Below are 27671 nucleotides of genomic sequence, written 5' to 3' on the forward strand. Positions count from 1 at the left end.
GGTGTTAACAATTGCTTTCATTAAAAAATCGTACCACTTCCGTTATTACTTGTGGTTTTGTTGGGAAAAATTGATTGATGAAAAGTTTTTTGAAATTAAAAAAGAAGATTTTATAGAGAGAGAGAGAGAGATAGAGGGAAAAAGTACGAGGCTCACAAGTTGGAATTAGACGCACAGTATTAGAAACATAGTTGAACTCTGAAAACGTAAAGTTAAAATTCATTCGAGAGGCAGGAGGAGTTAGAAGTTAACTTTCTAGACAGGTAATTTGTAATAGTATGGAGAACCTTCAACCCCTCTTGGTTCATGTCATCCCCCTTCCTCTCCCCCCTCTAACACGCGATCATCATTTTTTTTATCCCATGTGAATATATAAAAAGGAGAAGTTGCCACCTTTTGATATAGGCTAATCGATAAATCTATAGAAACCAGAATGTCACTAATCATTTTTTTTTTTTTTTTGATAGAATTGTATATTAAGTTCTATGGATTTAATAAGGTCTAAGGTTTTAATAAATTCAAAGTGGAAAAATTGGTATTTTTTTCCTTGAGTCTAAAGTGTGTTTGGAATTTTTTTTCTTTCTTTCATTTATATTATAATAAATATTTAAATTCAGATAAATTTTACTTGAATCATCTAATTTTTGTTGTTTATGAATTTTTATTTAGAAAAAAAAATTGTTTTTTTAAAATAAAATTCAAATTTTGCGCGAAATTTTTGCCATTAAGCCATAGTGGCGCCTCCTACATTTATTTTATCGATTGAAAATAGAATAGAAACTCGTTAAATTTCCTGTTTTATATTTGAAAAATTTATTTCAATCAATTGAAATGTTTCTGCATCAAATAAACAGTGTTTATTTATTTTATTTATGTATTTATTTATTTACTTAATAAATATTTCAATTAAGATACATTTTTTTGCCTCTCATGAATTTTTCTTTAAATAAAAAACTATAAAAACTGTTATAAATTTCAAATTTCGCGCGCAATTTTTCAAATTAAGCAACAGTGGCGCCTTATTGATGAAGTAGAAATCTACTTTACCGATCGTGTTATAGAATGGAAAATCGATAAAGTTTTTTTTTATATTTAACTTTATTTGAATATATTTCAATGTATTTTTAAATCAAATAAATATTTGTTTATTTAATTTAGTTAGTAAATTTTTGAATTCAGATAAATTTTACTTGAATCAACAATTTTTTTGACAAATTTTTTTGACAAATTTTTTTGAATCAACTGTAATTTATTTATGACAATTATTTGTACATTTAGTTTATTAACTTATTAAATATTTTCCAATAATTATTTTATTGTTTGTTTACTAATTCTGTTTAATAAATATTTAAATTCATACAAATCTGACTAAAATCGACAATTTTTTTCTCATTTCTAAACTTTTTCTTTGAAAAAAACTAAAAACTTTCATAAAAATTCAAATTTCGCGCTCAATTTTTGACATTTAGCAACAGTGGCGCCATCTATTCTATCGATTGAATATAGAATGGAAACTCGATAAATTTCTTGTTTTATATTTTTGAAAAATTTATTTTAATCATCGGAAATATTTTTGTATGTAATAAACATTTGTTTATTTTATTTATTTATTTATATAATAAATATTTGAATTAAGATGAATTTTCTTGAATTAACAATTTTTGTGTCAGTTATAAATTTTTCTTGAAATAAAAAGACTATAACGAGTTGTATGAAATTTAAATTTCGCGCGCAATTTTTCAAATTAAGCAACAGTGGCGCCTTTTATTTCTACTTTATCGATCGTGTATAGAATAGAAACTCAATACATTTTTTTTTACTTTTGAGAAATTTATTTGTATCAAATATCGATCTGTTTATTTATTTTATTAGTTTATTAAATATTATTTTCATTTTTTTATTTTTATTATTTGTTTAATCTTTGATTTAATGAATATAATAAATATTTGAATTATTATTTATTTATTTCTTCCTCTTTCAAAAAATGCCAAAATAATAAATTTTTACAAAATTATTTTTGTTAATTCACTAAAAAAAAAATAATATAATAATAAATTTGTAAAAAATTTATAAAAAATTTGTTGTAGAAAATAATTTAAAATAATTTTCTTCTTATTATTTTATTAACTTACGCATATTTTATTGGTTCCTTTTCCCACCATTTCAATGGTGTTTCATTTGGATCTGCCAAAGTATTTCTAATAATTTCCCTAACTTGAAAATCATTTTCCTCTTTCTTTTTTCTTCTTTTTGGATTTTTCCTAAATTTTACACTATTGTCATTCTTCTCGTCTTTTTCTACTGGAATTTCAATTTCCTTTTTGGGAAATATTTTTTCTTCAACTTTTACTATTTTATTACTCGTTTTTCCATTATTTTTATTTTTAATTTCGAAATTCTTCTTCAATTTCAATTTTTTCGTATTATTCATTTTTATTTCGTTTTTTGGATTTGAGGTTGTTTTCAATTTTAAAGTTTTCCTCATTTTTTAATTTCTTTTTTAAAAATTAGTTTTTTGTTCTATTCTTCTTTTTGGAAAAAGAAATAAAAAATTTAAAAATTAACAGATTTTTTTTATAAATTAGGCCAAGAATTAGAAATTTGCTTCTTAAAATACATAAAAATTTTGTCAAAAAATTTTTCGATTTAATTTATTTTAACCTCATTTGTAAGTGTTAACATTTAAAAAAAAAAACAAAATCGTATTTTTCTGTTGTTTTTAGTAATTTAGAAAATTCAAGGAAATTATTTCAAAAATGTCACTTTATTAGGAATTTAGTTTAGAACTTTTAAATTACATTTTATAATATTGTCTTATGAAATTTATGTAGAATCTTAAAGAATTTTATATTATTCACTAATGCAACTAAAGAAAAATTCAATAATGTAAATTGTATAAATTATAAAAATTCTTAATAGAAAAAAATGTCTTTTTTCATGAATTTGTTATCAACATATAATAAAAGTTAGATACAAAAAAATTGTTGAAAAAATTTTCAAAAAAAAATTAAACTATCTTTAATTTTATTATCTATAGTATATTGGAAATAGTTCTTAAAATTTTGTAACATTCACTCCGTTTCTTATCGAATCAACTGAAGATTTTCTATTTTTAAGAATAAATTTTTTCCACTCTGCACGATCTTTTGAATCACCAGGACCCCATTCTTCAGATGGATTTGTGCCAATAATTAAATTTTCCTTCAATGATCCCTGTAAAGTGCAAAGAAAAAGTGTCAAAAAAATTAATTTATTTTTTGAATATTTAAAATTAATTAATTAACTAAAATTAATTAATTAACTGAAATTAATTAACCAAAATTACTTAACTAAAATTAATTAATTCACTAAAATTAATTAATTCACTAAAATTAATTAATTCACTAAAATTAATTAACTAAAATTACTTAACTAAAATTAATTAATTAACTAATATTAGTTCATTAACTGAAATGAATTAACTAAAATTAATTAATTAATTCAATTTTTTAGTAGAGAAATTGTAATAAAAATATTTTTCGAAAACTGAACTTTTAATTTACCTTTTTGCTAAAAAGATAGTAAATCATATATCCTGGAATGCATATCATACTGATTAAGCAGGAACCCCAACCAATTGCAATTGCCCATTCGGGATAATTAATTCCATTGTAACTTACCCTCGTGTTAAAAATAATTGTCGTGACGAATATAAACTGAAGTAGAATATATTTTCCATTAATTTTGCTTTATTTATTTTTTTTATTATTTTTTTTTAAATATAACTATACTTGAATTAGTAAAAATTACAATACTGATTTGTATTAATATAAAATGGTAAAAATAACCAAGACACTTACAGATAATATTGAGGGTGTAATATATTTCCAACAGAGGGGCCACCAAAAATGAAGTTTCTCTCCAATCATAAATTCCACATCTCTCACGAAATTTTCACAACCTTAAATGTAGAAATAATAATAATTTTTGCCACTTTTAAAGTAAATTTTGAAAAAAAACCCTTTTTCTAAAAAAAAAAAAATGGCACTTTTTATTACAAAAGTGCCATTTTCTAAGTAAATTAATAATTTAAAGGAAATTAAGTTTTGAGGCCATTTTCTTTTCCCAAAACTAAATTATTTTGTAACTCAGATATGAATATTTAATAGTTTCCCAGTATTTCGGTTTTTTGGAAAAGAACCATTTTTTTCCCAAAAAGAGCCTTTTTTATAAAAAAATGTGCCATTTTTTAACTAAATTAATAATTTGGGTAAAATTAAGCTTCGAGACCTTTTTTTTTTAAGAAATATTATTTTTTAGTTCAGAGATAAATATTAAAGAGTTTTCCAGTAATTCCATTTTTTCTCAAAAAGTGACCTTTTATCAAAAAAGTGCCATTTTCTAATAAAATTAATGTTTCGGTAAAATGAAGCTTCGGGACCATTTTATTTTCAGAGGGAAAAATTATTTTATAATTCGGAGATGAATATTAAACATTTGCTTAGTATCACATCTTTTCGAAAATTATCCTCCACCCCCCCCTTTTTTTAAAAGTGACATTTTTGCAAAAAATGCACTTTTTGAATAAAACAAAAAATTCCGATGTAATTTATTTAAAAAATAGTTTTAAATATTTTCAAATGAAAATTATTTTTAGTAATAATTACCATAAGTCCATCCGACAATTAATACTTCGACGAAGCAAATTAACATAACGGAGATAGAGGCTGCATACCAGTCGAATAATTGTAAAATGTACATTCCACCCTTAATGAAAATTCAATTAATTAGCATTTATATAAGAAAAATATGTTTTCTAAAAATATTTATACAAAAATAGAAATCAAAAATTTATAAATCCAAATTTATTAAAAAAAATATATAAATAGAAATTTATAATAATTTTAATAAACAAAAAATTATAAATGGAAATTTATAAAAATAATTATAAACGTATTTTATAGAAAAGAAATTCATAAAAAAAATTAGATAAATGTTTATAAGAGAGAATATAATAAGAAATTTATAAAATAAATTTCTTTTTAAACAAAAATTTATTATAAGAAATATTTAAATTTAATAAAAAATTTATTATTTATTAATTTTTTTACTTACATTAGTAACAAAAATAATTGATCCCAAAAACATGATAAATATCGAAACTGCAGTCACTCGATGCTTATGATTCCTCAATTTTGGATAGGCGTCAGTCACACTAGAAATAATGGCCTCTATTTGTACAAACTGTAAAAAAGGACTATCTTTGAAAAAACATTTTACTGATTTATAAAGAAAATAGTAGAAACAAAAATTGTTCAATTATTTTCAATTTTTGTATATTAAAAAACTTAAAAAAAACAAAAAAACAAAAAACAAAAAAAAAACTTTTTTTTTTAAAAAAGTTTAAAAAAAAATTTTTTTTTCTTAAAAACTTTTTTTTATTAAAAATTCAAAAAAATTTAGATTAAAATTCTTACGCAACTGTCCATTCCGAGTAAGTAAAGCATAAAAAAGAATAAAATCGCCCACAGTTGAGGAAAGGGAAGCATTGTAATTGCCTCTGGATATGTCACAAATGCCAGTCCAGGACCTTTTTGTTAAACAAAAAATTATTGTTGTTAAGTTAAAAAATAGTGTTTTTATTTTATCTAAACACTGACCAGGCTTGCAAATTATATATTTAATATTATTTTATTAATGAATATTAATATTTTATTAATTAACGTTAATATTTTATTACTTGATGTTAATATTTTATTAATTAATATCAATATTTAATTAATATTTTCTATATTAATATAAAATGATTTAACAATATTTTCTTCTTTATTTGTTTCAGATTGTCATTCGGGATTTTAAAAAAATTGTAGATTGATGTTTGAGATTTCTAACTTGACGATTTTTTCTATTAAAAAAAATTAAATATTAGAAATATTATTCATGAAAAAAAACTTACTTTTCATTAAAAAAAATTATATTTTTTGTCATTTTGAATTTTTTCTTTAAAAAAAAGTTTAAAAAATTTTATGAAATTCAAATTTAGCGCTCAATTTTTTAAAGTAAGCAGCAGTGGCGCCTTCTAGGTCTACTTTACCGTCGGTACATAGAATGGAGACTCCATAAAGAAGATTTTTTTTCAGATTTATTTGTTCCAAGTAAATATTTCCTTGAATCAAGTACTTACTTGAATGAAATAAATATTTACTTGAATCAAATAAATATTTACTTAAATAAAATATTTACTTGGATCAAATAAATGTTTCCTTAAAATCAAGTATTTATTTCAATCATTTAATATTGAAAGTAAGGTCTAAAAAATCGTGAAAATATTAAAATAAAAAAATTTTTCTTTTCTCTAGAATTTTTGGAAAATTTCTCAATTAACTGAATAAAGTAAAAAATATTTTGAATCGAACTTTTTATTATCTGAAAAAGTTTTATTATTGTTTAATTTTATATTTTTTTATCTCAAACATCAATTTTTTTTCTTTTTGTTTTTTTCCTATTTTTTGAGAGAGGGAAAGTGGGGGGGGGGGGAAGAAGAAGAAATTGAAGAAAACATTGGAGGACTAGCATCAACGAGTGAGTAAATTTTAAGTATTTCGTTAAATATCAATTAAATTTTTAATTATAATTTATTTAAAATTAAAATTTTTTAATATAAATAAAGAAAAAAATTAATTTCTTACCGCCAGTTGCAACACTTGAAACCGGAAGTCCCGTTTTGTAGGACATAAAGCCCAGAATTGAAAATACTACGAATCCAGCAAAAATACTTGTCCCACAATTTAAAATCGGTACAAAGATGGAGTCCCTGCATTTAATTTTATTTAGATTTTTAATATTAAAATTGGAATAAAAATTAAATTTTTAATTTAATTTAATTTTTAATTATAGAATAAAACATAAATTGAAGAAAATTATCAAAACAAAAAGAAAAAAATTATTTGGTTCAAATAACCGATTATTTGTCTATTTTATTGATTTTATTAAACAAATATTTCCTTGAATCAAGTATTTACTTGAATCAAATAAATATTTCAATAAAATACTTTTTCTGGAACAAATAAATATTTACTTGAATTTAAAAAATATTTCCTTGGATCAAATAAATATTTACTTGAATTAAATAAATATTTACTTGGATCAAATAAACAACATTTACTTGCATCAAGTATTTAATTCAATCAAAATAATTATTTCCTTGAGTTAAATAAATATTTCTTTTGAATTAAGTATTTACTTCAATCAGATAAATATTTACTTGAATTAAATAAACATTAACTGAGATCAAAAAATTTTTTTTTCATTTTATTAAAAATAATAGTTAACAGCAATAATAATAATAATTTATTAAGATTATTAGTATCTTTAAAAAAGTTATAATTTAATAATTTATAATTATTTTTTTAAAAAATTAATAATATTTTATAAATATTATTATAGATGATATTTTTTTTAAATTTGAAAATAAAAAATAATACTAGTAAATTACTTAACAATATTGATAAAAATAATGTAAAATTGGAAAAAAAATTATTATTGTTTAATATTTATTTAGAGTAAAATTATAAAAGAATAAGAGTTTATAAAAAAATTAGTCACATACATTCGATTGTTGTTCTTGAAAGGATTGTAACTTGCCATATTAACAATTCCACCCCATCCAGGGCCGAGTGAGAAGAATATTTGTATAGCTGCATCAGCCCAAACCTGAAATTATGATTTTTCAAATTTTTGGAATTATTAATTTTTTCAAAATTTTTTAATCTATTTTTTTAGAAGTAAAAAAATTAAGTTATTATTATTATTAATAATTATTAATTAGGTAATAATAATAATTAATAATAATAATTATTATTTGTATTAATAATAATAATATTATTATTATTAATAATAATATTATTATTAATAATAATAATTATTATTAATAATAATAATTATTAATAATTAATTAGTGAATAACTAATTAATAATAAAATAATAAGAATAGATTAATTTCGCGACTTTATACTTTTAGAAAAGAAATAACACTGAAAAAATAAAATTTCACTTAGGCGAGAATCGAACCCGCGCCACTTGATTCGAAGCCAGGTACGTTGCCACTAGGCTAATGTCACCACCAGTAGTTATTTTTGACTTTGTCGAAATTTTTACTGTTTTTTTTAAAATTTTTTCGTCTCTAAACTATTATTTTTTCTCTTTTTGTAATTTAATTTTAATTATTTCTTTATTTTTGTAATTATTTGAATTAATTACCTTAAGATTTGTTAATTGAGACCATTCGGGAGAAATGTAGAATAAAATTCCGTCCATCGCTCCGGGTAATGTGATTCCGCGTATTAGGAGAACAAAGAGAATAACAAAGGGGAAAGTTGCAGTAAAATAAACAACCTAAAAATATATTTTTTTTTTTGAGAATTGTTTTTTTTATAATTAAAAATACACGAATAGGCAATGAAGTAAAATATAGTTTTCTCTATTTACCTTGCCGACAGTTTTCACGCCATTACAAATGCATAGATAAACAATAATCCACGATATTAAATTACAGACGAAAACTGGCCACACAATACCTCCAATTTCATTGATTCCACTCGATATCTGTAGAATTTCGTTACTAAAATTAAAAAAAAATAATTTTTATAATTAAAAAAAAGTTTATGGTTACAAAGAAATTTGAGAATTTAAAAAAAAAATTGTTATAATTAGAAAACAATTGTTAATTAAAAAAGTTTTAATAATTGAAAAATAATTATTAATTTAAAATTTTTTTATAATTAATTAACGAGTTTTAATTAAAAAATTTTAATAATTAAAAGACAATTTTTATTTAAAAAAATGTTTGACTTAAATAAATAATAAATAAATAATAAAAAATTTTTTTTTATGTTAACAATTAAAAAACAATATTTAATAGTTCTTTTTATAGATTTATAATTTAAAACAATTTTTTATTTTATTTATTAACTAAGAAAGTGTCAATGATCAAAAATGTTAATTAAACAATTTTTTTTATACTTATACATTTTTAATCTAAAACAATTTTTTTATTTTTTTTTATTGATTAAGAAAGTTGCAATAATTAAAAATGTTAATTGAATAAATTTTTTGAATAATTGAAAAGTTTTTTTTATAATTTAAAAAAATCATGATAATTGAAAAGTTTTAATAATTTTATTAAACTTACTGAAAAAATTCATCGGCAGGTGTTTTTGCTTTTAAATTTCCTATTTGACTAGTTGCGTTCCTGTGACCTTGAATATCACCGCCCAGCTACAAAAAAATATTAACTATTTTTTAATTTTTAATTACTAATTTCTGAAAATTTAATAAAAAAATTTTAAAACATATTTGAAAACTGTTTTTTTTGACATTGGTTTTTTTTGTTCTATAAAAATCGATTTTCAGATATATTTTAAAATTTATTTATAAATTTAAAAAAAGTTTTTTTATTTTTGAATTTTTTAATTAAATTAAAAAAAAAAATTTTTCTTTTAGACTAGTTTTTAACTAAAAATAATAATAATAATAATAGAACAAATAATAATGTAACAGTAAAGTAATTGTAATAATAAAATAAAATAACATTAAAATAATAATGAAATAAAAATAAAATTGTAATTAAATTATAATAAATAATAAAATATTAATAAACTAATAATAATAAACAAACTTTTAGGCAGTTTTCACTATTCCACGGATGGTCACAATCACTCCATGGTAATTTATTTTTAATTGACATTGCCATAAATAATAGTGGATAGGCAATTATCACATTATAGTACATTGTGCAAATTAAATTTACTATAACAATTGCAAAACCTGCCCCTGTAATTAAAAAAAACATATATTTGTGTAAAATTACTTTTTTTCGATAACGCAATCGGGGTAAAATGGCATTAACTTCGAGTGAAATTTTATACATTTTTTAGGGGTAAATTAACATAAATGTGGGGTAAAGTGTCACTAAAGTTGATATTTTTTATACTTTTTGGGGTAAATCAAGAGAAAAGTGGGGTAAAGTGTCACTAACTTGGAGTTGAATTTTAAAACATTTTTTGGGGTAAATCGACACAAAGGTGGGGTTAAGTGTCACTAAAGTTATATTTTATATACTTTTTGGGGTACATCAAGTCAAAAGTGGGGTAAAGTGTCACTAACTTGGAGTTGAATTTTATAACATTTTTTGGGGTAAATCAACACTTGGGGTAAAATGTCACTAATTAGACGTCATATTTTACATACTTTTTGGGGTACGTCATAACAAAAGTGAAGTAAAGTGTCACTAACCTAACGTGATATTTTATACACTTTTTGGGGTGTATCCGCACAACAGTGGGGTAAAGTGTCACTAACTTGGTGTGAAATTTTATAAAAAATTTCGGGTGTAAATTAACATAAAGGTGGGGTAAAGTGTCACTAACGTGATATTTTATATACTTTTGGGGTTAAATCAACCTAAAGGTGGGGTAAAGTGTCACTAACGTGATATTTTTAATACTTTTCGGGGTAAATCAACACAAAATTAGAATGAAGTGTTACTAACTTGGAGTGAAGTTTTTAACCTTTTTGGGGTAAATAACCAGAAAGTTAGGGTCAACTGTCGAAAAGTCTAGAGGGGTAAAATGTCACTTTCTGGTATTTTAACATTTTAACCCCTCCTTACTTTGACAGAACTTTTTAAAATAATTATAAAATAGTTAAAAATAGTACTAGTTTTAATAACATTGGGGTAATATGTACAAAGTTTCTTGAACACATTGAAAATTTTTGTTTTTAATTACAAAATTAATGAATGATATTAAAAAAATGAATTAAAATGAAATAAGACAAAAATTAATAAATGAATTAAAATTAAATAAAACTGAAAATGAATAAATTAATTAAAATTAAATAAAACTGAAAATGAATAAAAATTTAAATATAAAAACCTTTAAAAATGGGACTCATTCGAAAGAGTGTTATACAACCGGTACTGCTAAATTGTCCCATTGATGATTCCATAAAAAATAATGGAATGCCACAAAAAAATAGCATCAATAAATATGGTACTAGAAAAGCTCCTGAAATTGAAGGGAAAAAAAAGTAATTAATAAAAGTGTTTATTTTCTTTAAAAAAAAAATAGAATTCAAAATATTCTCCCTTTCTCCTCTAAAGATATAGAATTTAAAATAATGTTTTCTTTTTCCAAAAAACAATATCTATATATAATTAGAATAAAGGAAATTACCTCCTCCATTTCTATAACACAAATATGGAAATCTCCATACATTTCCTATTCCAATTGCATATCCGGCACACGACAATAAAAATTCCGTTTTACTAGCCCAATTTCCTCTCTCGGGCTCGAAATTTGTTTCATCCTTTATCTTCTTGTCGATTAATAAATTAATCTTTGTCGTTTCGTTGCAGTGATAATTTTCACTTGAAATTTCCTCATCTTGACATTCGTTCTTCATTTTTTTTTTTAAATATGCCTGGCAATAAAATTTGAATATTAGAAAAAAGGAAAATGACAATTTTTTCTAATAACAATAACAATAATAAAAGTAATAATAATAATACTAAAAATTGGAAGAGAAGCAGGCGCAAAACGCCTACATCTAGGGTTTCGTTGCATTTAAAAAGAAAATCCTGTTTTGGTTATCATAAACCATTGTGGTTAAGACTGACTGACTGATTTGGGATCTATAGTGCCCCAAATTTGGGATCTATAGTGCCCCAAATTTGGGATCTATAATGCCCCAAATTTGGGAACTATAGTGCCCCAAATTACGACGGACAGACGGACGGACGGACGCCAAAGTGAAACTATAAGGCTTTCGGCCATGGGCCACGAAACCCTAAAAACTGGGGTAATGTTTACTGAAATTCGCTTTTTAACTTTACGTTATGGTATGGTAAAATTTACCATACCATAAAATTGGGGTAATGTTTACTGCAATTCGCGTTTTTAACTTTACGTTATGGTATGGTAAAATTTACAAGAAATTTGGTTGAAAATTTGTACTCATTAGTATGGTAAAATTTACACAATGTTTTTGGTGATAATTTAATTTTACAAAAATACTATTTGTCAGTATATGGTAAAATTTACTGTATTTTTAAAAATCTAATTTAAAGTTAATATTCTTTAAAATTAATATACTTGGCAGTATGGTAAAATTTACTCTACTTTGAAGAGATAATTTAATACAAAATTATTAACATCTTTACTTACCAGTATGGTAAAATTTACTTTATTTTCTTAAGAGATAGTATAAAATATTGCTACAACTTTTATTTGACAGTATGGTAAAAATTACTTTATTTTTAAGAGATAATTTAAACTTTATATTCGCCATTTGTCAGTATGGTAAAATTAAATTTACTTCTTTTTAGAAATAATTATTTTAAAATTATTAAGACCTTTATACTTGTGAATATTGTAAAATTTACTCTATTTTTTTAAGAGAAAATTTAAAATTACCACAATCTTTACTTGCCAAGTTTGGTTATATTTACTTTATTTTTTTAGAGATAATTTAAAGTTACTAAAATCTTTGCTTGGCAGTATGGTAAAATTTACTGTATTTTTTGTGATCTAATTTAAACTTAATATTCTCCACTTGTCAGTATGGTAAAATTTACTTTACTATTTTCAGAGATAATTTAATTCAAAATTTAATTATTAAGACCTTTACTTGACAATATGATAAAATTTACTCTTCTTTATTACTTTTTAAGCGATAATTTTTACTTGATATTCGTCATTTGGCAGTATGATAAAATTTACTTTACTTTTTTTTAGAAATAATTCAATTTAAAACTACTAAATTCTTTACTTGGCAGTATGGTAAAATTTACTCTATTTTCTTAAGTGATAATTTAAAAATTACTGAAACTTTTATTTTACAGTATGGTAAAATTTACTCTACTTTTTAAGAGATAACTTTTACTTAATATTCGTCATTTGGCAGTATGATAAAATTTACTTTACGTTTTTAGAAATAATTTATTTTAAAATTACTAAATTCTTTACTTGACAGTATGGTAAAATTTACTCTATTTTCTTAAGAGATAATTTAAAAATTACTAGAATCTAATCTAATTCTAAAATTAAAAATTACTAAGAATATGGTAAATTTAACTTTTTAATTGTTAATTTTTACTTAATATTCGTCACTTGGCAGTAGGGTAATATTTACTTAACTTTTTTCAGAGATAAATAATTTAATATAAAATTACTAAAATCTTTACTTGCCAGTATGGTAAAATTTAATTGAATCAATTTTTTTCAAATAATACTTGGAGGTTTTGTTTCGGAATTTTTTAAAAAAAATTTACTTATCAATGTACTCTTTTACTATCTTACATTTATCGCATTGGTTACTTCACCTGCAGTTTGCATAATATTTGTTAAGTTCATATAAAGGGACGGTTACTGTGATTGTAAGGAAGTAGGTTATATATGACGAATTGTCAGAGTAATTTCCATTTCAACACATCTCTCTTTCTCTCTCTTGTTATAACAGTCACTAAACATTAAAATTTCTGGCGCCAAAAAATAATCTTATATTTTTATCCCCTTTTTGGACAAATTAAAAAAAAATTTTCCTGATTTTTCAAATTAAAATTAAATTTCAATAAAAAAATGAAAGATAATTAAAAATAAAACATTTTCTGAATAATAATAATTATAATAATAAAAAAATAATAATAATAATAATAATAATAATAATAATAATAATAATAAATAAATAATTAAAATTAAAAAAAATAATAATAAAATTTAATTTTTATGTTATATTAAAAATTGCAATATAGTAGTACAGTAAAATTTACCATACTGATGTGAAAAATTGCATTATAATATAATAATATTTTTGTTAGATTTATATTTTAATAATAATTTAATAATATTATTATTAAAAGTAAAATTTACAATACCTACTAGGGAGTAAACGAATTAAGAAACAATAGCTACTGCAAAAATATAATTTAAACTATCTAAACTATAAATAAATAAATTAACCTAAAATAAAACAACTAAAAAAATTTTAATATTTATTTTTAGAAATATTTAACACAATAAACTTAATTTATTAATAATTGAAAATTACTGTATAATATAATTATTATAATTGCTACAATACAATTATTATAATAATTATTTTAAGTATAATAGTAACTATATTAAATATTAATAAAATATTAAATAAACAAAGTAATTATTTAATTAACTAATAAATGAATTATTGAATTAAATAATTAAATATAGAAGTTCTATTATAATTAGTATAATGCAATTATTATAATTAATACAATTATCAAAAATTATTAACCGTACGTAAATTATAAATATTTATAAATTTATTTATTTATGGAAAATTTAATATTATTATTATTTTTATTTAGTCATTTTATTTTTATTGTTAAATTGTAGAATTGAAATAGATTAAAAATAGAAAATAAAATAGAAAAAATACAATAATAATAATAGTAATAATAATAATAATAATAATAATAATAATAATAATAATAATAAATTCTGTATTAATAACTTAAATATTTATTCATTACTTTTTAATAATGATTAATAATCAATTTCTTTTGGATTATTTATAATAATAATTGATTTTTAATAAAAATAAAAATAATAATAATAATAATAATAATATGATAATAAATAATTAAAGCAATATCAATAAAATATTTTTGATAATATAACTATTATTTTTTTTAATTCATAAGTAAAATTTACTGATTTTTAAACTTTTATATATTATTTTCTCTAGGTATTAAAAATTTTTTTCTTACCGTCGTCGTTTGTTTATTAAAAAATTTCAAAACACTTGGAATAATTTTTTTAAATTTCCAATCACACAAAATCTTCCATTTTTTTTTGGTTTTTCCTTTCTTCGATGTGATAAGAAAATATATTCAAGTAATTAATAACTTTTTTTTAGAAACTTTATTAGACATGGAAAAAAGTTGTATTTAATTATTTTTTATTTATTTCTTCATTTATTTATTATTTTGTTTATTTATCAAATGTTCGATTTTTCTTTAATAAATAACAAATAAATAAAATATTTATTGTTTCGTTTATTTATTGAATATTCGAATTTTTCTAAATAAATAAAATATTTATTGTTTCGTTTGTTTATTGAATGTTCGGATTTTTTTTAAATACATAAAAAAATTAATAAAATATTTTTTGTTTTATTTATGTTTTTTTATACTGTTTTTTTTTGTTACAACCGATTTTAATATTGGTCATCAGAATCTTGTGGACCATTTGAATGACAGTTCTCAACTGCCCTCCATAATACACACATCATGTAATCACTAAGCTGACGAGAGGTAACAATATATAAATAGAATAACGTGATTGCAAGTGATTATGATGATAGGTTAAATTTCGACTCATCCCAATATATAAAGGGATGCACCTTTTTAGTCTCACTTTTAAGAACATATCATTATTTTTTATTGTTTGAGAAAGAATGATTATTATCTCCTTAAAATATAATTCATATTCATTTAGTGTATTTAGAAACCCTTCAGAATGATAATATAAACATTATAAGTGTTTCGAAAAAAATACTATTAGAAATACTTTTTTTTTATTTTCTGCTATTACTATATATAAATTTTATTTTTTATAAATAACTTTTCTGTATGTCAAAATAGTTATTTTAATATATATTTATTTATTTATTTGTTTTTAAATATAATTTAAGGCGTAAAAGAAGTTAACTTTAGTCGATTGAATATTGGAAAGAAAAATCGAAAAATTCGATATTTAAAATATAAACAAAATATTTGTAATAAAATAAAATATTTGTTTCATAATTATAAACAAAATATTAAAATATAAACTGAATATTTTATTCAGTGATGTCAGGAAAATTTTATTTTTTATTTCCCACTTACTTTTTACTGATTCAATTATTTAAAATAATTTTAAATAATAATAATAATAATTAGGAAAATATTTTTTTGTATTTCCCACTTTTCACTGATTCAATTGCTTTAAATAATAATAATATATTCAATTACTCAAGACTTCAATACTTTTGCTACATAAATATTTAAATACTATAGTTATTTATTTTTCTACATTTATTTTTACAAAAATTAAAATTTGGAATATTTCGAACTTTCTCAAATTAAAATTATTTCTAAATAAAAAACTGTAAAACTACACAAAATTTACCAATTTTCTACAATCTAACTAAAATTTTTGTTGAAATCAATTATTTTTAATAATTTTCCGAAACTTTCTTGGTGAATTTAATTAAATAAAAAATAGAAAAATTTAAAGTTTTAAACTAATTGTACCTGTAAATCTTTGTTTTTTTTAGAAAGTTGTTAAGGCGAATTATTGAATGTAACTGGATGGTATGGAAGCTTGCAAGAAGCTTGCGGCAAGCTTCACGTGAAAACATCGAGAGAATTTAAAATCTCAAAGACTTGTTTAAACTGGACGTAACAATTTCTAAAAACGAAAAGAATTTTAAATTTAAATTGAATATTTAACCAAGATTTAGAATTTTATCAAGAAATAATAAATACAAATCGAGAAAAGTAGATATTTTAGAAAAAAATTTATTTCCTTATGGCAATTAATTGAAATTTAAAAAATTATTAAAAAAAAAATTCGAAAATAAAAAATAATTTAAATTTAGTAAAATTTTTGGAAAATAATTGAATTTTATAAACAAATTTATCGAAAATATTTAAAAATAAAAGTTTTTAAATAATTTTAATTGTGAAATTAATGAAAATATATTAATTTTCCATAATTTTAATTGAAAAGTCTAAAAAAGTAAATTGTTAAAAAATGGCAATTTCTTTTTTAAGAATAAATGAATATTTAAAATTTTTAAAAATAAGGAACAAAAATTCCAAAAATTAAAAAATAATTTAAATTTTGTAAAATTTTTGAAAAAATATTCAATTTTCTAATCGAAGTTTTGGAAAATATTAAAAAATAATCAAGTTTTGAATAATTTTAATTATAAAATTCATGATTTTTCTATAATTTTAATTAAAAAGTTTAAAAGAGTAAATTCTTAAAATCTGTTAATTCCTTTTTAAAGGCATTTAAGAATTTTTTTAAATATGGAACAAAAATTTCAAAAAATAAAAATAATTTAAATTTAGTAAAATTGTTAGAAAATTATTGAATATTATAAACGAATTTTTCGAAAATATAAAATAATTCAGTTTTTGAATAATTTTAATTTAAAAATTATTGAAAAATACACAAATTTTCCATCATTTTAATGAAATGTCTAGAAAAGTAAATTATTATAAATTTTTCTTAAGGATAATTGAATTTTAAAAAATTTTGTTAATAAAACTCTAAGAATCAAATTTTTAAAAATATCGTACTATAATTTTTTAAAAATAATCAATAATAAATAGTTAATAAATCACTTGAAGAATAAATTATTTTTAGTAAAATTTGGCAGGACTTTAACTATTTAAACAATTTTTGAATCAAATATTTAAAAAATTTAATTATGTTAAAAAAGTTATTAAAAAAATCAGTTTTTGAAAGATAATCTTAAATCTCTCATTATTCGCTTCATTCGGTGTTCCTCTATTTGTTTAAAGTTTTATTTTCTTGAAATTTATTTAAAATTTTTATTAATGTTATAATGTAGGGTTTATTTCTTAACTGACATTTGATAAAGAAATTTTACTCGTTTATCAATTGAGAAAAGTTTCTCGGTTTGTCGAATAAAATTGAAGAAAGAACAAAATTCCTACCTTATCAAAGAACAATACATTGTTTTATCAGTTGAGATTGAAATATTGATTTTTTCCATTACAAGCTTACTGAATTGTACGCAATTTTTGCCTCTGAAAACTTAAATCAATAAATCATTAATTATAAATTTTTAATTATAAACTTCTAAATTATTAATTATAATTTATAAACTATAAATTTATGAATGATTAATTTATGAATTATTTTTGTAGATATAAACTTATTTAAATGTAATTATATAAATTGTGAATTCATAATTTATAATTTTATAAATATTACAAATTATACATTTATAAACTATAAATTTATTAATTATAAATTTATGAATTATAAATTTACAAATTATAAATTTATAAATATTGCAAGAAAAATTAATTTGTAAAATAAAGCTTTTCTTAATTTAATCCAAATTTTAGTATACATATTGCAAAATAAAAATTAATATGTCAAATTTTTTTGAAAATTTTTAAATTAGAATATTTAATTCATTTTATATATATAAAGAAATACAAAAAGTGACGAATAAAATAATTTTTACAGTTTGTAGATTAGAAGATTGAAATAGTAACAAAAGTTCCATGATCCATGATTTAAATGCAAATAATTATTCCGATATTTTTTAAAAAATATATATATGTTGTACGATTAGTCTCAAAACATTTTAATCTCAGCATCAAAACGAATTATTATTTTGCGTAATACCTTGTTAAAAAGCGATAAACGATGAGTGGGATTTTCTCGGTTTAAGTAGCTTTATCAGTAATTCTACTCAAAAATAAATTCATTTCCCAAAAAAAGAAAACTAAAAAACTAGAATTTATTTTATTAATGTAGAAAAAAAATCAGAAGAGTATTATGAAATTAAAATTTTTATAAATTATAAATTATTAGTAAATAAATAAAAAAATTTATTTGCAAAAAAAGAAAACACAAGAATTTATTTTAATAGAAAAAAATCCAAAAAGTATAAAATTAAAATATTGCAGTAATAATAACGAAGTTTACTAATTGATAAATTAATTAGTTAAATAATCTTTAACGTCCGAGCAAATGAAACGAAAACATTCGTTTTCGTCTGAATGTTGTCGTTTTATTTGCCTTAGTTGATAAATTAATAAATAAATTTTTTTAAATATTTTAATAAATTTTACTGTTAAAAAAAAATCTTTAAAAATATGTTCAAAAGACGTAGACTGTTCCCACAAATAAATAAAAAATAAATTATAATAACGTCCGAGTGGTTTGAATAATAAGAAAAAGGAAGAAAAAAAATAATTAAATTTTCAAAAGATGTAATGAAATTCTTTTTGCGACTGTTTCGTTCTCTTGTTTGCCATGCACACAATTGCTGAGCACAATTGGAGAAAAGGGTCTATATTTTTTTTCGTATATATATAAATAAGGTGGTGGGAAGTACATAGAATTGGTTTCAGCCTTGCTCGAGAACCGATCATATGGCTGATAAACGTGTGAACAGTTCGGATTGCTCCTCAATAATTCATACCAAACGCGACACAAACTATCAACTGCGGTGTCCGCATTCTGAAACTGACCATCGAGTTTCTGAAACCGCACATTGTTTCACACTTTGGTGTTACTTATTATTTTTTTGTTCCTCTATTTTGCCTTTTTGTTCTACACGACAAGATTCGCATTTATTTTCCCCAGAAAGAAAAGTTATTAGAGTGAGACAAAAAAATTACTAAAGGGACAAAACTGTTATTAAAATTTTAGAAAAGTTCCTAGAATGTTATTACTCTTATTATTAATATTTTTATTATTATAATTATTCTTAATATTATTATATTATTATTTTTAATATATTTACATTTTAATTTACTTTCAGATAGTACGGAAGCTTACAAGAAGCTTGCAGCAAGCTTCACGTGAAAACATCAAGAGAATTTAAAATCTCAAAGACTTGTTTAAACTGGACGTAACAATTTCTAAAAACCAAAAGAATTTCAACTCTAAATTGTATAATATGAAACAAAATGCTAATTTATTATGAAATTATAAACAATAATCATAGTAACTTAACTAACAATAATAATACTAACTTCTTACTTATTTTATTAAATAAAATTAGCAATTTAAATAATAATAGAATTGACAAATTTTTAATTCAAATTATTTTTTATAAAAATAAAATATGAATTGAAATATAGTTTTATTACTACTATAACTATAATAATCATATATTCTGAGACAGGGAATTCAGGGAAAAGTCAGGGATTTGTAAAATTAAAAGTATTGAAAAAAATTAAATTTTTAGAATTCCGAAAAAATGCTGAATTTTTGTGTCTTCTTTGTTTGCCTTACAAACTATGAAATTACCACAAATTCAATAATTTCTTTTCAAATAACTTAATTCATGAAGAACTGTCATAAAATTATTGCTTAGAAATTATTTCATGAATAATTTTATTTCATAGTTTAAAAATTAATTTTATTTTAAAAGAGTTTACAACTTTCTTAAATAGATCTACTTTAAAAGGTTTAAATTTGAAATTTTATAAGATTTTAAATTTGAATAAATTTAATTAGAGAAAGAACTTTGAAAAATTTTAATAATTTAAATTCTTCTGAAAATAGTTTAATTTTGCAATATATATTTAATTAATTATCAAAAATAATGGATTAATAGAAGAATTTTAGTTGAAAATACTACAAAAATTGAATTTTTGAAAAGTTGCAAATGTTTGCAGAAATTGAATTATTTTTCAAAGTACCTAATAAAATTTTTCGCAGAAATTCAATTATGTTCAGAAATTGAAAAAAAAGTCTCGTCTAAATTTCAATTATCTTTATGAAATATAAATAATAACATTCTTCTCCGAAACTTAATTAGTTTAAAAATTTTAAGCAAAATTATTGTCAAAATTTCAATTATTTTCAAAAATTTTCCTCGATTCAATGATTTTAAATATCTACTATTTTAATAATAGTTTCCAAAAGAATTAAATTTTAATCGAATTTCTCGAGAAATGTAATTATTCTTGAAAATTTTATCAAAATTCGTCAAAGAAATCAATTATTTAAAAATTTGTTGATAAAATTCATTATGAGAATACTATTTTAAGGACTATTTAAATATTCAGTCAATTATTTATATTTGTATTTAAATAATAGAATTCTCGTAAAATTTTTAATAAAAATAAATTAAAAAATGAATTTTAGTTCAAACCTTAGATAATAATTTTAAATTCAATTAATTTCAAAAAAATAATAAAATTCTTCACAAGAATTAAATTATATTCAAAATTTTTTAAAAAATTTTGTCAAAAATTCAATTATCTTTAAAAATAATAAAATTCTTTTCCGAAATTTAATTATTGTCAAAACTTTTAATAAAATTCTAGGTAAAATTTCAATTATATTCAAAGTTTATTCAAAATTTATTCTTCGCAATAATTCAATTATTTTCATAAATAATTATATTTTTTAAAGGAATTCAATTATTTTCATAAAGAATAGAAATTTTTACAGGGATTCAATTATTTTCACAAATAATGAAACTCATCGCGGAATTTCAATTATTTTTAATACCTACAATTTTAATCAAATTTCTCGAAAAATTTAATTATTCTTAAACATTTTATTAAAATACGTCGAAAGAATTTAATTATTTAAAAATTTGATGATAAAATTCTTTATGCGAATTCAATTTTAAGAAACGTTGAATTATTTTATAAATTATTTATTTTCATATTTAAATAATTGAATTCTCATAGAATTTTATAATAAAAATTGATTTAAACATGCATTTTAGTTAAAATTTTAAATAACAATTAAATATATTTAATTTTAAATAAGTTTCAAATTTAAAAATTTTTAATTTTAATTTTCCATACTTTTAACTGACAATTCTCTAAAATTAATTTTTTTGAAAAAGTTTAATTCAATTTTCTTTCAAAATTAAACAAAATGGATTTAAAAATTTTTAAAGAACTTATTCAAAAATTATTAAAAATAATTGATATAGAGAAGAATTTTTGTTAAAATTTCTAGAAAGTAATAATTGAATTGAAATGATAAAAATTATTTTTAAAAAGTTACAGTAACAATATTCTTATAATAAAAAATAATGATTTGATCACTCTGTCATCTTTATGTTTTATAATAGTATTCTCATAAGTTGTTTAATTTCAAAAAGTTTTCAATTTGAAATTTTTGAAAATTTTAATTCCTATGGAAAAATATTAATAATTAAATATTTATTTAAAAAATAAGTTATTGATGTTTTTAAATAATTTTACAATTAAATTCGTAAATAAATGTAAGACAACATTTTTTCAAGTAAAACTTTATCCTTTTTTTTCTAACAATTCAAAGATTTTAAAATTCATTTTCAATTAAAATTTGTAATTGATAAATAAAATTTATAAACATTTTTTACCTTTATTTTAGAAAAACGTTTAATTTTATTAAAACGATTGTAATTAAGAAATTAAAATGATGCAAATTAGTTCCTTATGCAAATTGAGAATTTACTACAAAAATGTGAAGAAACTGCGGTAATCTGTAATATTTTTTTTCTCAAAAGAAAACAATGAGCTTGTAAACAATATTGTTATTGAAAATTAAAAATTATGCGACTTTGTTGGCTATCACTTAAATTCAAATTTTTCGGGGTAACGTTAAAACGATTTTTAACATTTTTAACAATCTAAAAAATTTTGTTTTTCTCGATTTTTTGGCGATGCTTCAAAACAATTTCCAAATTCTTCATTTGCCATGAAAAACACTGCTAATGTGCCCAATATATACTGCGGATTTTAAAGGATTTTACATATTGATTATTAGTAAATTTTTTATACAAACTTTGTGAATCATAAAATTTTTTTCGACTGTCTATCGACTATATTTTTTATAAGATGAACTCATTCTCCTAATGATCGAATTAGATTCCACTCCTCCCTCCTCGAAAAATTCTTCACTTCCCTAATAGTTATCTCATCAGTAACAATTCTTTCACAATGCCAATAATAAAAGAAAATTCCGAGGGAAAAAAACCCCAAATCGTAAAAACTAGATTTTCACAGTTCTCAATCTGATGATGTGGGGGTATTAGACGAACAAGTATCAAAGAGTATTAGGAGAGTCTTACTGGGAGAAAACAAGATCGAGATAGAGTCTTTTTTTAAAAAAAAAGTCCAAGAGTCAAAAAGCCAAAAGCGATAAAAATCCTATTGAGCCAATTGCCGAACATTTTCACATCGTGATTGTGTCCATTGCTGGGTGAGGTATATAGTAACCGAATAGAGATTGAAGAGGGGAATGTGGAAAGGGTGATTTTTCCAAGTTAAAGAAATATTATCCCAATGGCGTTTTATCCAGATTAGATCAGAAGACAATTCATCCAGTTGTGGCGAACACAGGACAGGCGTGGCGAACGTTTGGAAAATCTCCGGCTCGTTGATAGTTGCACACATAAAAAAAGGACCAAAAAAAGAGAAAAGGGAGATAGGTTAGGGGAGAGGGGGAAAACGGAATGATCGTTTCGAAATCTCTCTCTTTCTCCCTCTCTCTTGTTTCGAAATCGAGAGAGAGAGAGAGAGAGAGAGAGAGAGAGAGAGAGAGAGAGAGAGAGAGAGAGAGAGAAAGGGAGGAAAAAGTCAACTAGTCGAAATCGACAGTCAGTGAATCTAGATAAGTGGGAGTTACCACTGAAAAGAGGAAGGGGGGGAAGGGTGTATTAGGTGAAATAGTATGAATCGATGATAAAAAAAAGAAGAGAGTGGAAGGGGAAGTTGACTTGAAATCCTTAAAAAGTCACAAGATGAGGAGAAAAAGTACAGAAAAAAAACACTCGGGTGCAGTTTCTTTTTCGAAGCTACTACTTCTGTACGACTTGCTGACGTCGGGACCATTATTTGTCGGATGTTACGCCTGTTACTAAAGGTCGCTTGGAATACGTTAAGATCCGAGAAGGAGATGTCGATTGAAGCCGCAAATGGCTTTTCGAGATCGGGCTCCAAAAGGAACACTCCGACAATCGTAACCAGATCGAAAAGGGGATTTTCTTCTGTTTTTTTTCTCTGTAAGTCATTCGTGTGAGAAATTGAGTCAATTTGCAAGTTTATTCCAAGGGATAAGGAAGAGATTTTTTCTTTAATGAACTACTATTATTAAATGATGTTCTCCATTATCTTCTAATAATAGTTTAGTTTTCTTGTCACTAACCCATCCCTGGACTATCATAATTATACTTAAGTTTTGTTAAAGGTATTGAATTTCCCAACCGTGCTGTTATCTATTGATCTACTCAGTAAAATTATTATTTATTATCATAATTACTACTAATATTATTTTTCTTATTAATTTTATTATTATTATTCTTGGTGTTAAACTAATATTTTAATTTACATTCAGATACGACGGATGCTTGCGAGAAACTTGCAGCAAGATTACAGTGCAAGCATCATGAGAATTTAAAGTCTCAAAATGCTTGTTTAAACTGGACGTAACAATTTCTAAAAAAAATCAAATCCACTGGCAGGGCTCGAACTAGGTCCGTAAATCCCGTAAAATTCCGTAACTTTGCTTAAAGTCCGTAAAAATCCGGTTTTTTTTAAATCTCGTACTTTAATTCAAAAAGAATGAAAAGTTCGTAAATTGTACGATATAATTTGGAGAATTTTAGAGAAATTTACAAATGGTTGCAGAAATTCAATTATTTTCAAAAGTAATAAAATTCTTCGCAGAAATTCAATTATGTGCAAAATTTTTTAAAAATTCTTGTCAAAATTTCAATTATCTTTAGAGATAATTAAATTCTTTCCCAAAATTCAATTACTTTCAAAAATTTTAATAAAATTTAATTAAATTTTGTCAAAATTTAAATTATTTTCTAAAAGTCTTCTCAATTCAACGATTTTTAATAGGTATCTACTATTGTAATAAAATTCCTTAAAAGAAATCAATTATTTAAAAAAAATTTAATAAAATTCTACACAAACTTTTAATTATTTTCAAAAAATAATAAAAATTTCAAAGAAATTTCTTACAAATTTAATAAAATTTAAATTATTTTCATAAATAATAAACCTTATTGCACAATTTTAATAATTTTTAATACAATTTTAATTAAATTTCTCGAAAAATGTAATTGATTTTAAAAATTTTGTTAAAATTCGTCGAGAGAATTCACTTATTTAAAAATTTATTTAATAAAATTCTTTACAAGCATTCAATTTTAAGAAACATTCAATTAATAAGTTATTTATTTTTGTACTTAAATAATTGAATTCTAGTAGAATTTTCTAATAAAAATTTATTAAAAAAAATTAATTTTAGTTAAAACTTTACATAATAATTGAATTAAGAAAAAGTTTAATTTTAAAAATTAGCAAAAGTTTAACTATTTTAAAAAATTTTCAACAATGATTTTCAATATCTACTATTTTAATAAAATTTTCTAAAAGAATTTAATTATTTAAAATTAATTTAATTATTTTCATAAATAATAACAATTTCACAGGAGTTCAATTATTTACAAATTTTTTTATAAATTTCTTCGCAATACTTCATTTATAATCAAATTTCTTAAAAAATCTAATTTTCTTAAAAAATTTTCTAAAATTCGTCGAAAGAATTTTATTATTTAAAAATTTGTTGATGAAATTCTCTTTAAGAATTAAATTATAAGAAACATTAAATTATTTAATAAATTATTTATTTTTGTATTTAAATAATTTAATTCTAGTAGAATTTTCTCATAAACACTGATTTAAAAATTGATTTTAGTTAAAATTTTAGATTACAATTAAATATTAAAAGCATTATAGCGTAAATTTTTAGAAATAATTGAATTCTGAAAACTTTTCAGATTCAAATCTTTGAAAATTTGAATTTTTTATATTTTTAACTAACAATTTTGTAGAATTAATTTTTTTTGAGAAACTTTAATTCCGGATTTTTTTCTAAATTAATTAAGGTTTTTATTTTCTAATATATGTTTAATTGAAGAATTAACGAATAATTTTAATTTTGCAAAACTAAATTGTAAACAAATAAATTTAAAAATTTGTAAAGAACTTTTTCAAAAATGATTAAAAACAATTGATTTATAGAAGATGATTAGTTAAAAACACCAAAAAATTTAATTTTAGAAAAGTTACAAATTATTGCTGAAATTCAATTATTTTCAAGAGTAATAATATTCTTCGCAAAAATTAAATATTGTTCAAAAGTAATAAAATTCTTTTTAAGGATTCAATTATTTTCACAAATAATATAACTTATCGCAGAATTTCAATTATTTTTAATTACAATTTTAATCGAATTCCTCGAAAAATTTAATTATTATTAAAAATTTTACTAAAATTCGTCGAAAGAATTCAACAATTTAAAAATTTGTTGATAAAATTCTTTATGAGAATTCAATTTTAAGAAACATTTATCAATAATTGTAATTTCGTAAAATTGAATATTGTAAGCAAATGGATTTGAAGATAATAATTATTATTGTCAGTAATTGGTCCGTAATTTTTCATTTTTGGTCCGCAAAGTCTTTATTTTTAAATACTTTTATAGGTTTGAACCCTGCACTGGTAAAAATTTTCAATTTCTTTTATAACCGTCCGTCCCACCTTTCTGAACGAATTTTACTCATTTCGTCAATTACCCAACCTTGCCAGACGAAATTAAGGCTAATTTTGTCCAGCAAGTTTGGATAGTTACGAAAAATGACACATCAGGAACGGCACATTTTGAAAGTTACCATAAAATTAAAAAAGGGTTGGGTTACTACGGATGAAAAGTTACCAAAAAATTAAAAAAAGAATTGGATTACTACGGATAAAAATTTATCAAAAAATTAAGAATGGGTTGGGTTACCACGGATAACAAGTCCCAATAAAATTAAAAAGGGGTTGGGTTCCTGTGGACAATTTAGAAACTTTTGTCAAAAAAATTCAACATTTAGGGAAAAGGAGAAACCAGCGGCTTGTTTCGAAAATGGAGGGGAATTTTCGGAATATTCAAATGATAGATAATAAAGGGGACAATTATATCAATATACGTATATATGTTTATAAAGATCTGATATGGGGAAAAGCGTGAAGTTATCTGTTAGTTATATTATAAAGCGCTTCACGCTTGAAGCGAAAGGACGTGTATAGACAGCAAAACTGTCTACTAACGAGCGACAGACGATATCGTTCATCTTTTGTCCCGCTTTAATTATGCTCCACTAATTATGCCTAGCCAGTAATTACTATCATGTTACCGGAGACTGCTGCCCAAGGGGATACATCTCGTGATAATAATGGGCGGCTTGTTCTGCCAGATCCCATTCTATTTTAATGCGCACACGCATTCAAAATTATTTTTTTAACAATATTTATGTACACAGCTATTTGGGTAAATAGGGTTTTGGTAAAAGTAAATTTTAGAAAAACTTTTTTGAATTAGGTACTTCTTTTCTGCCTTATATGATCGTTATGGTCCTGTAAGCGCTTAGATGTCTTGTAGGGAGTAGAATAGGACTAGGACTAGCATTTCAGTATCTGTCCAGTAAATAGCTGGAGGAAAATTACTTTTAAACTATCATTTCATTTTTAAAAATTAATAAGGGGTCATCCATAAAGCATGTGATACTTAATTTCAGAAAATTTAATCCTCTCCCCCATCATGATGCCTTTTTCATTAATGATTAACATTGAGCATGATATTTTATAGACCTCTACCTACCCCCTAAAGTATCACATGTTTTATGGACAACGAAAACATTCGGATAATGAATAAAAACATTATTTACTCTAACAATAAATATTTTTATTCATTGTCCGAATGTTTTCATTTTATTTGTCTCATTTAATGTAGTATTAAAATTTAATATTAAATTTTATAATAATTATGATCTTCTGCTAGTGTTCTGCTGTGGCTACTACTACTTAAAAGGGCTTAAAAGTTACAATA

General features: G+C 21.8%; 1 protein-coding gene across 1 annotated transcript; it reads right to left on the reverse strand.

Moving 5' to 3' along the window:
• Positions 1-2793: 2793 nt before the first annotated feature.
• LOC122512253 (sodium- and chloride-dependent GABA transporter 1-like) lies at positions 2794-15005 on the reverse strand. Its single transcript, XM_043627997.1, has 15 exons — positions 14783-15005; positions 11214-11460; positions 10914-11045; positions 9656-9810; positions 9170-9255; positions 8467-8599; positions 8239-8373; positions 7589-7692; positions 6669-6793; positions 5457-5569; positions 5095-5223; positions 4647-4746; positions 3840-3940; positions 3543-3695; positions 2794-3213 (listed from the first exon to the last, which is right to left on the reverse strand). The coding sequence occupies exons 2-15, from the start codon at positions 11440-11442 to the stop codon at positions 3055-3057; spliced, it is 1854 nt and encodes a 617-aa protein (XP_043483932.1). The 5' UTR covers positions 11443-11460; positions 14783-15005; the 3' UTR covers positions 2794-3054.
• Positions 15006-27671: the final 12666 nt, after the last annotated feature.

Source organism: Leptopilina heterotoma, unplaced genomic scaffold (assembly GCF_015476425.1).
Source record: "Leptopilina heterotoma isolate Lh14 unplaced genomic scaffold, ASM1547642v1 Lhet_123, whole genome shotgun sequence".
In the NCBI taxonomy this organism is placed as follows: domain Eukaryota; kingdom Metazoa; phylum Arthropoda; class Insecta; order Hymenoptera; family Figitidae; genus Leptopilina; species Leptopilina heterotoma.

Bases quoted from the DNA above. Each gene is read 5' to 3' on its own strand.
- LOC122512253 (XM_043627997.1), bottom strand. From the start codon at position 11,442: ATGAAGAACGAATGTCAAGATGAGGAAATTTCAAGTGAAAATTATCAC. The intron at 9,811-10,913 runs GTTTTTATATTT...TTTTAATTACAG, and splicing joins AATGAGTCCCATTTTTAAAG to GGGCAGGTTTTGCAATTGTT. The intron at 6,794-7,588 runs GTATGTGACTAA...AATTAAATGCAG, and splicing joins TTCAAGAACAACAATCGAAT to GGACTCCATCTTTGTACCGA.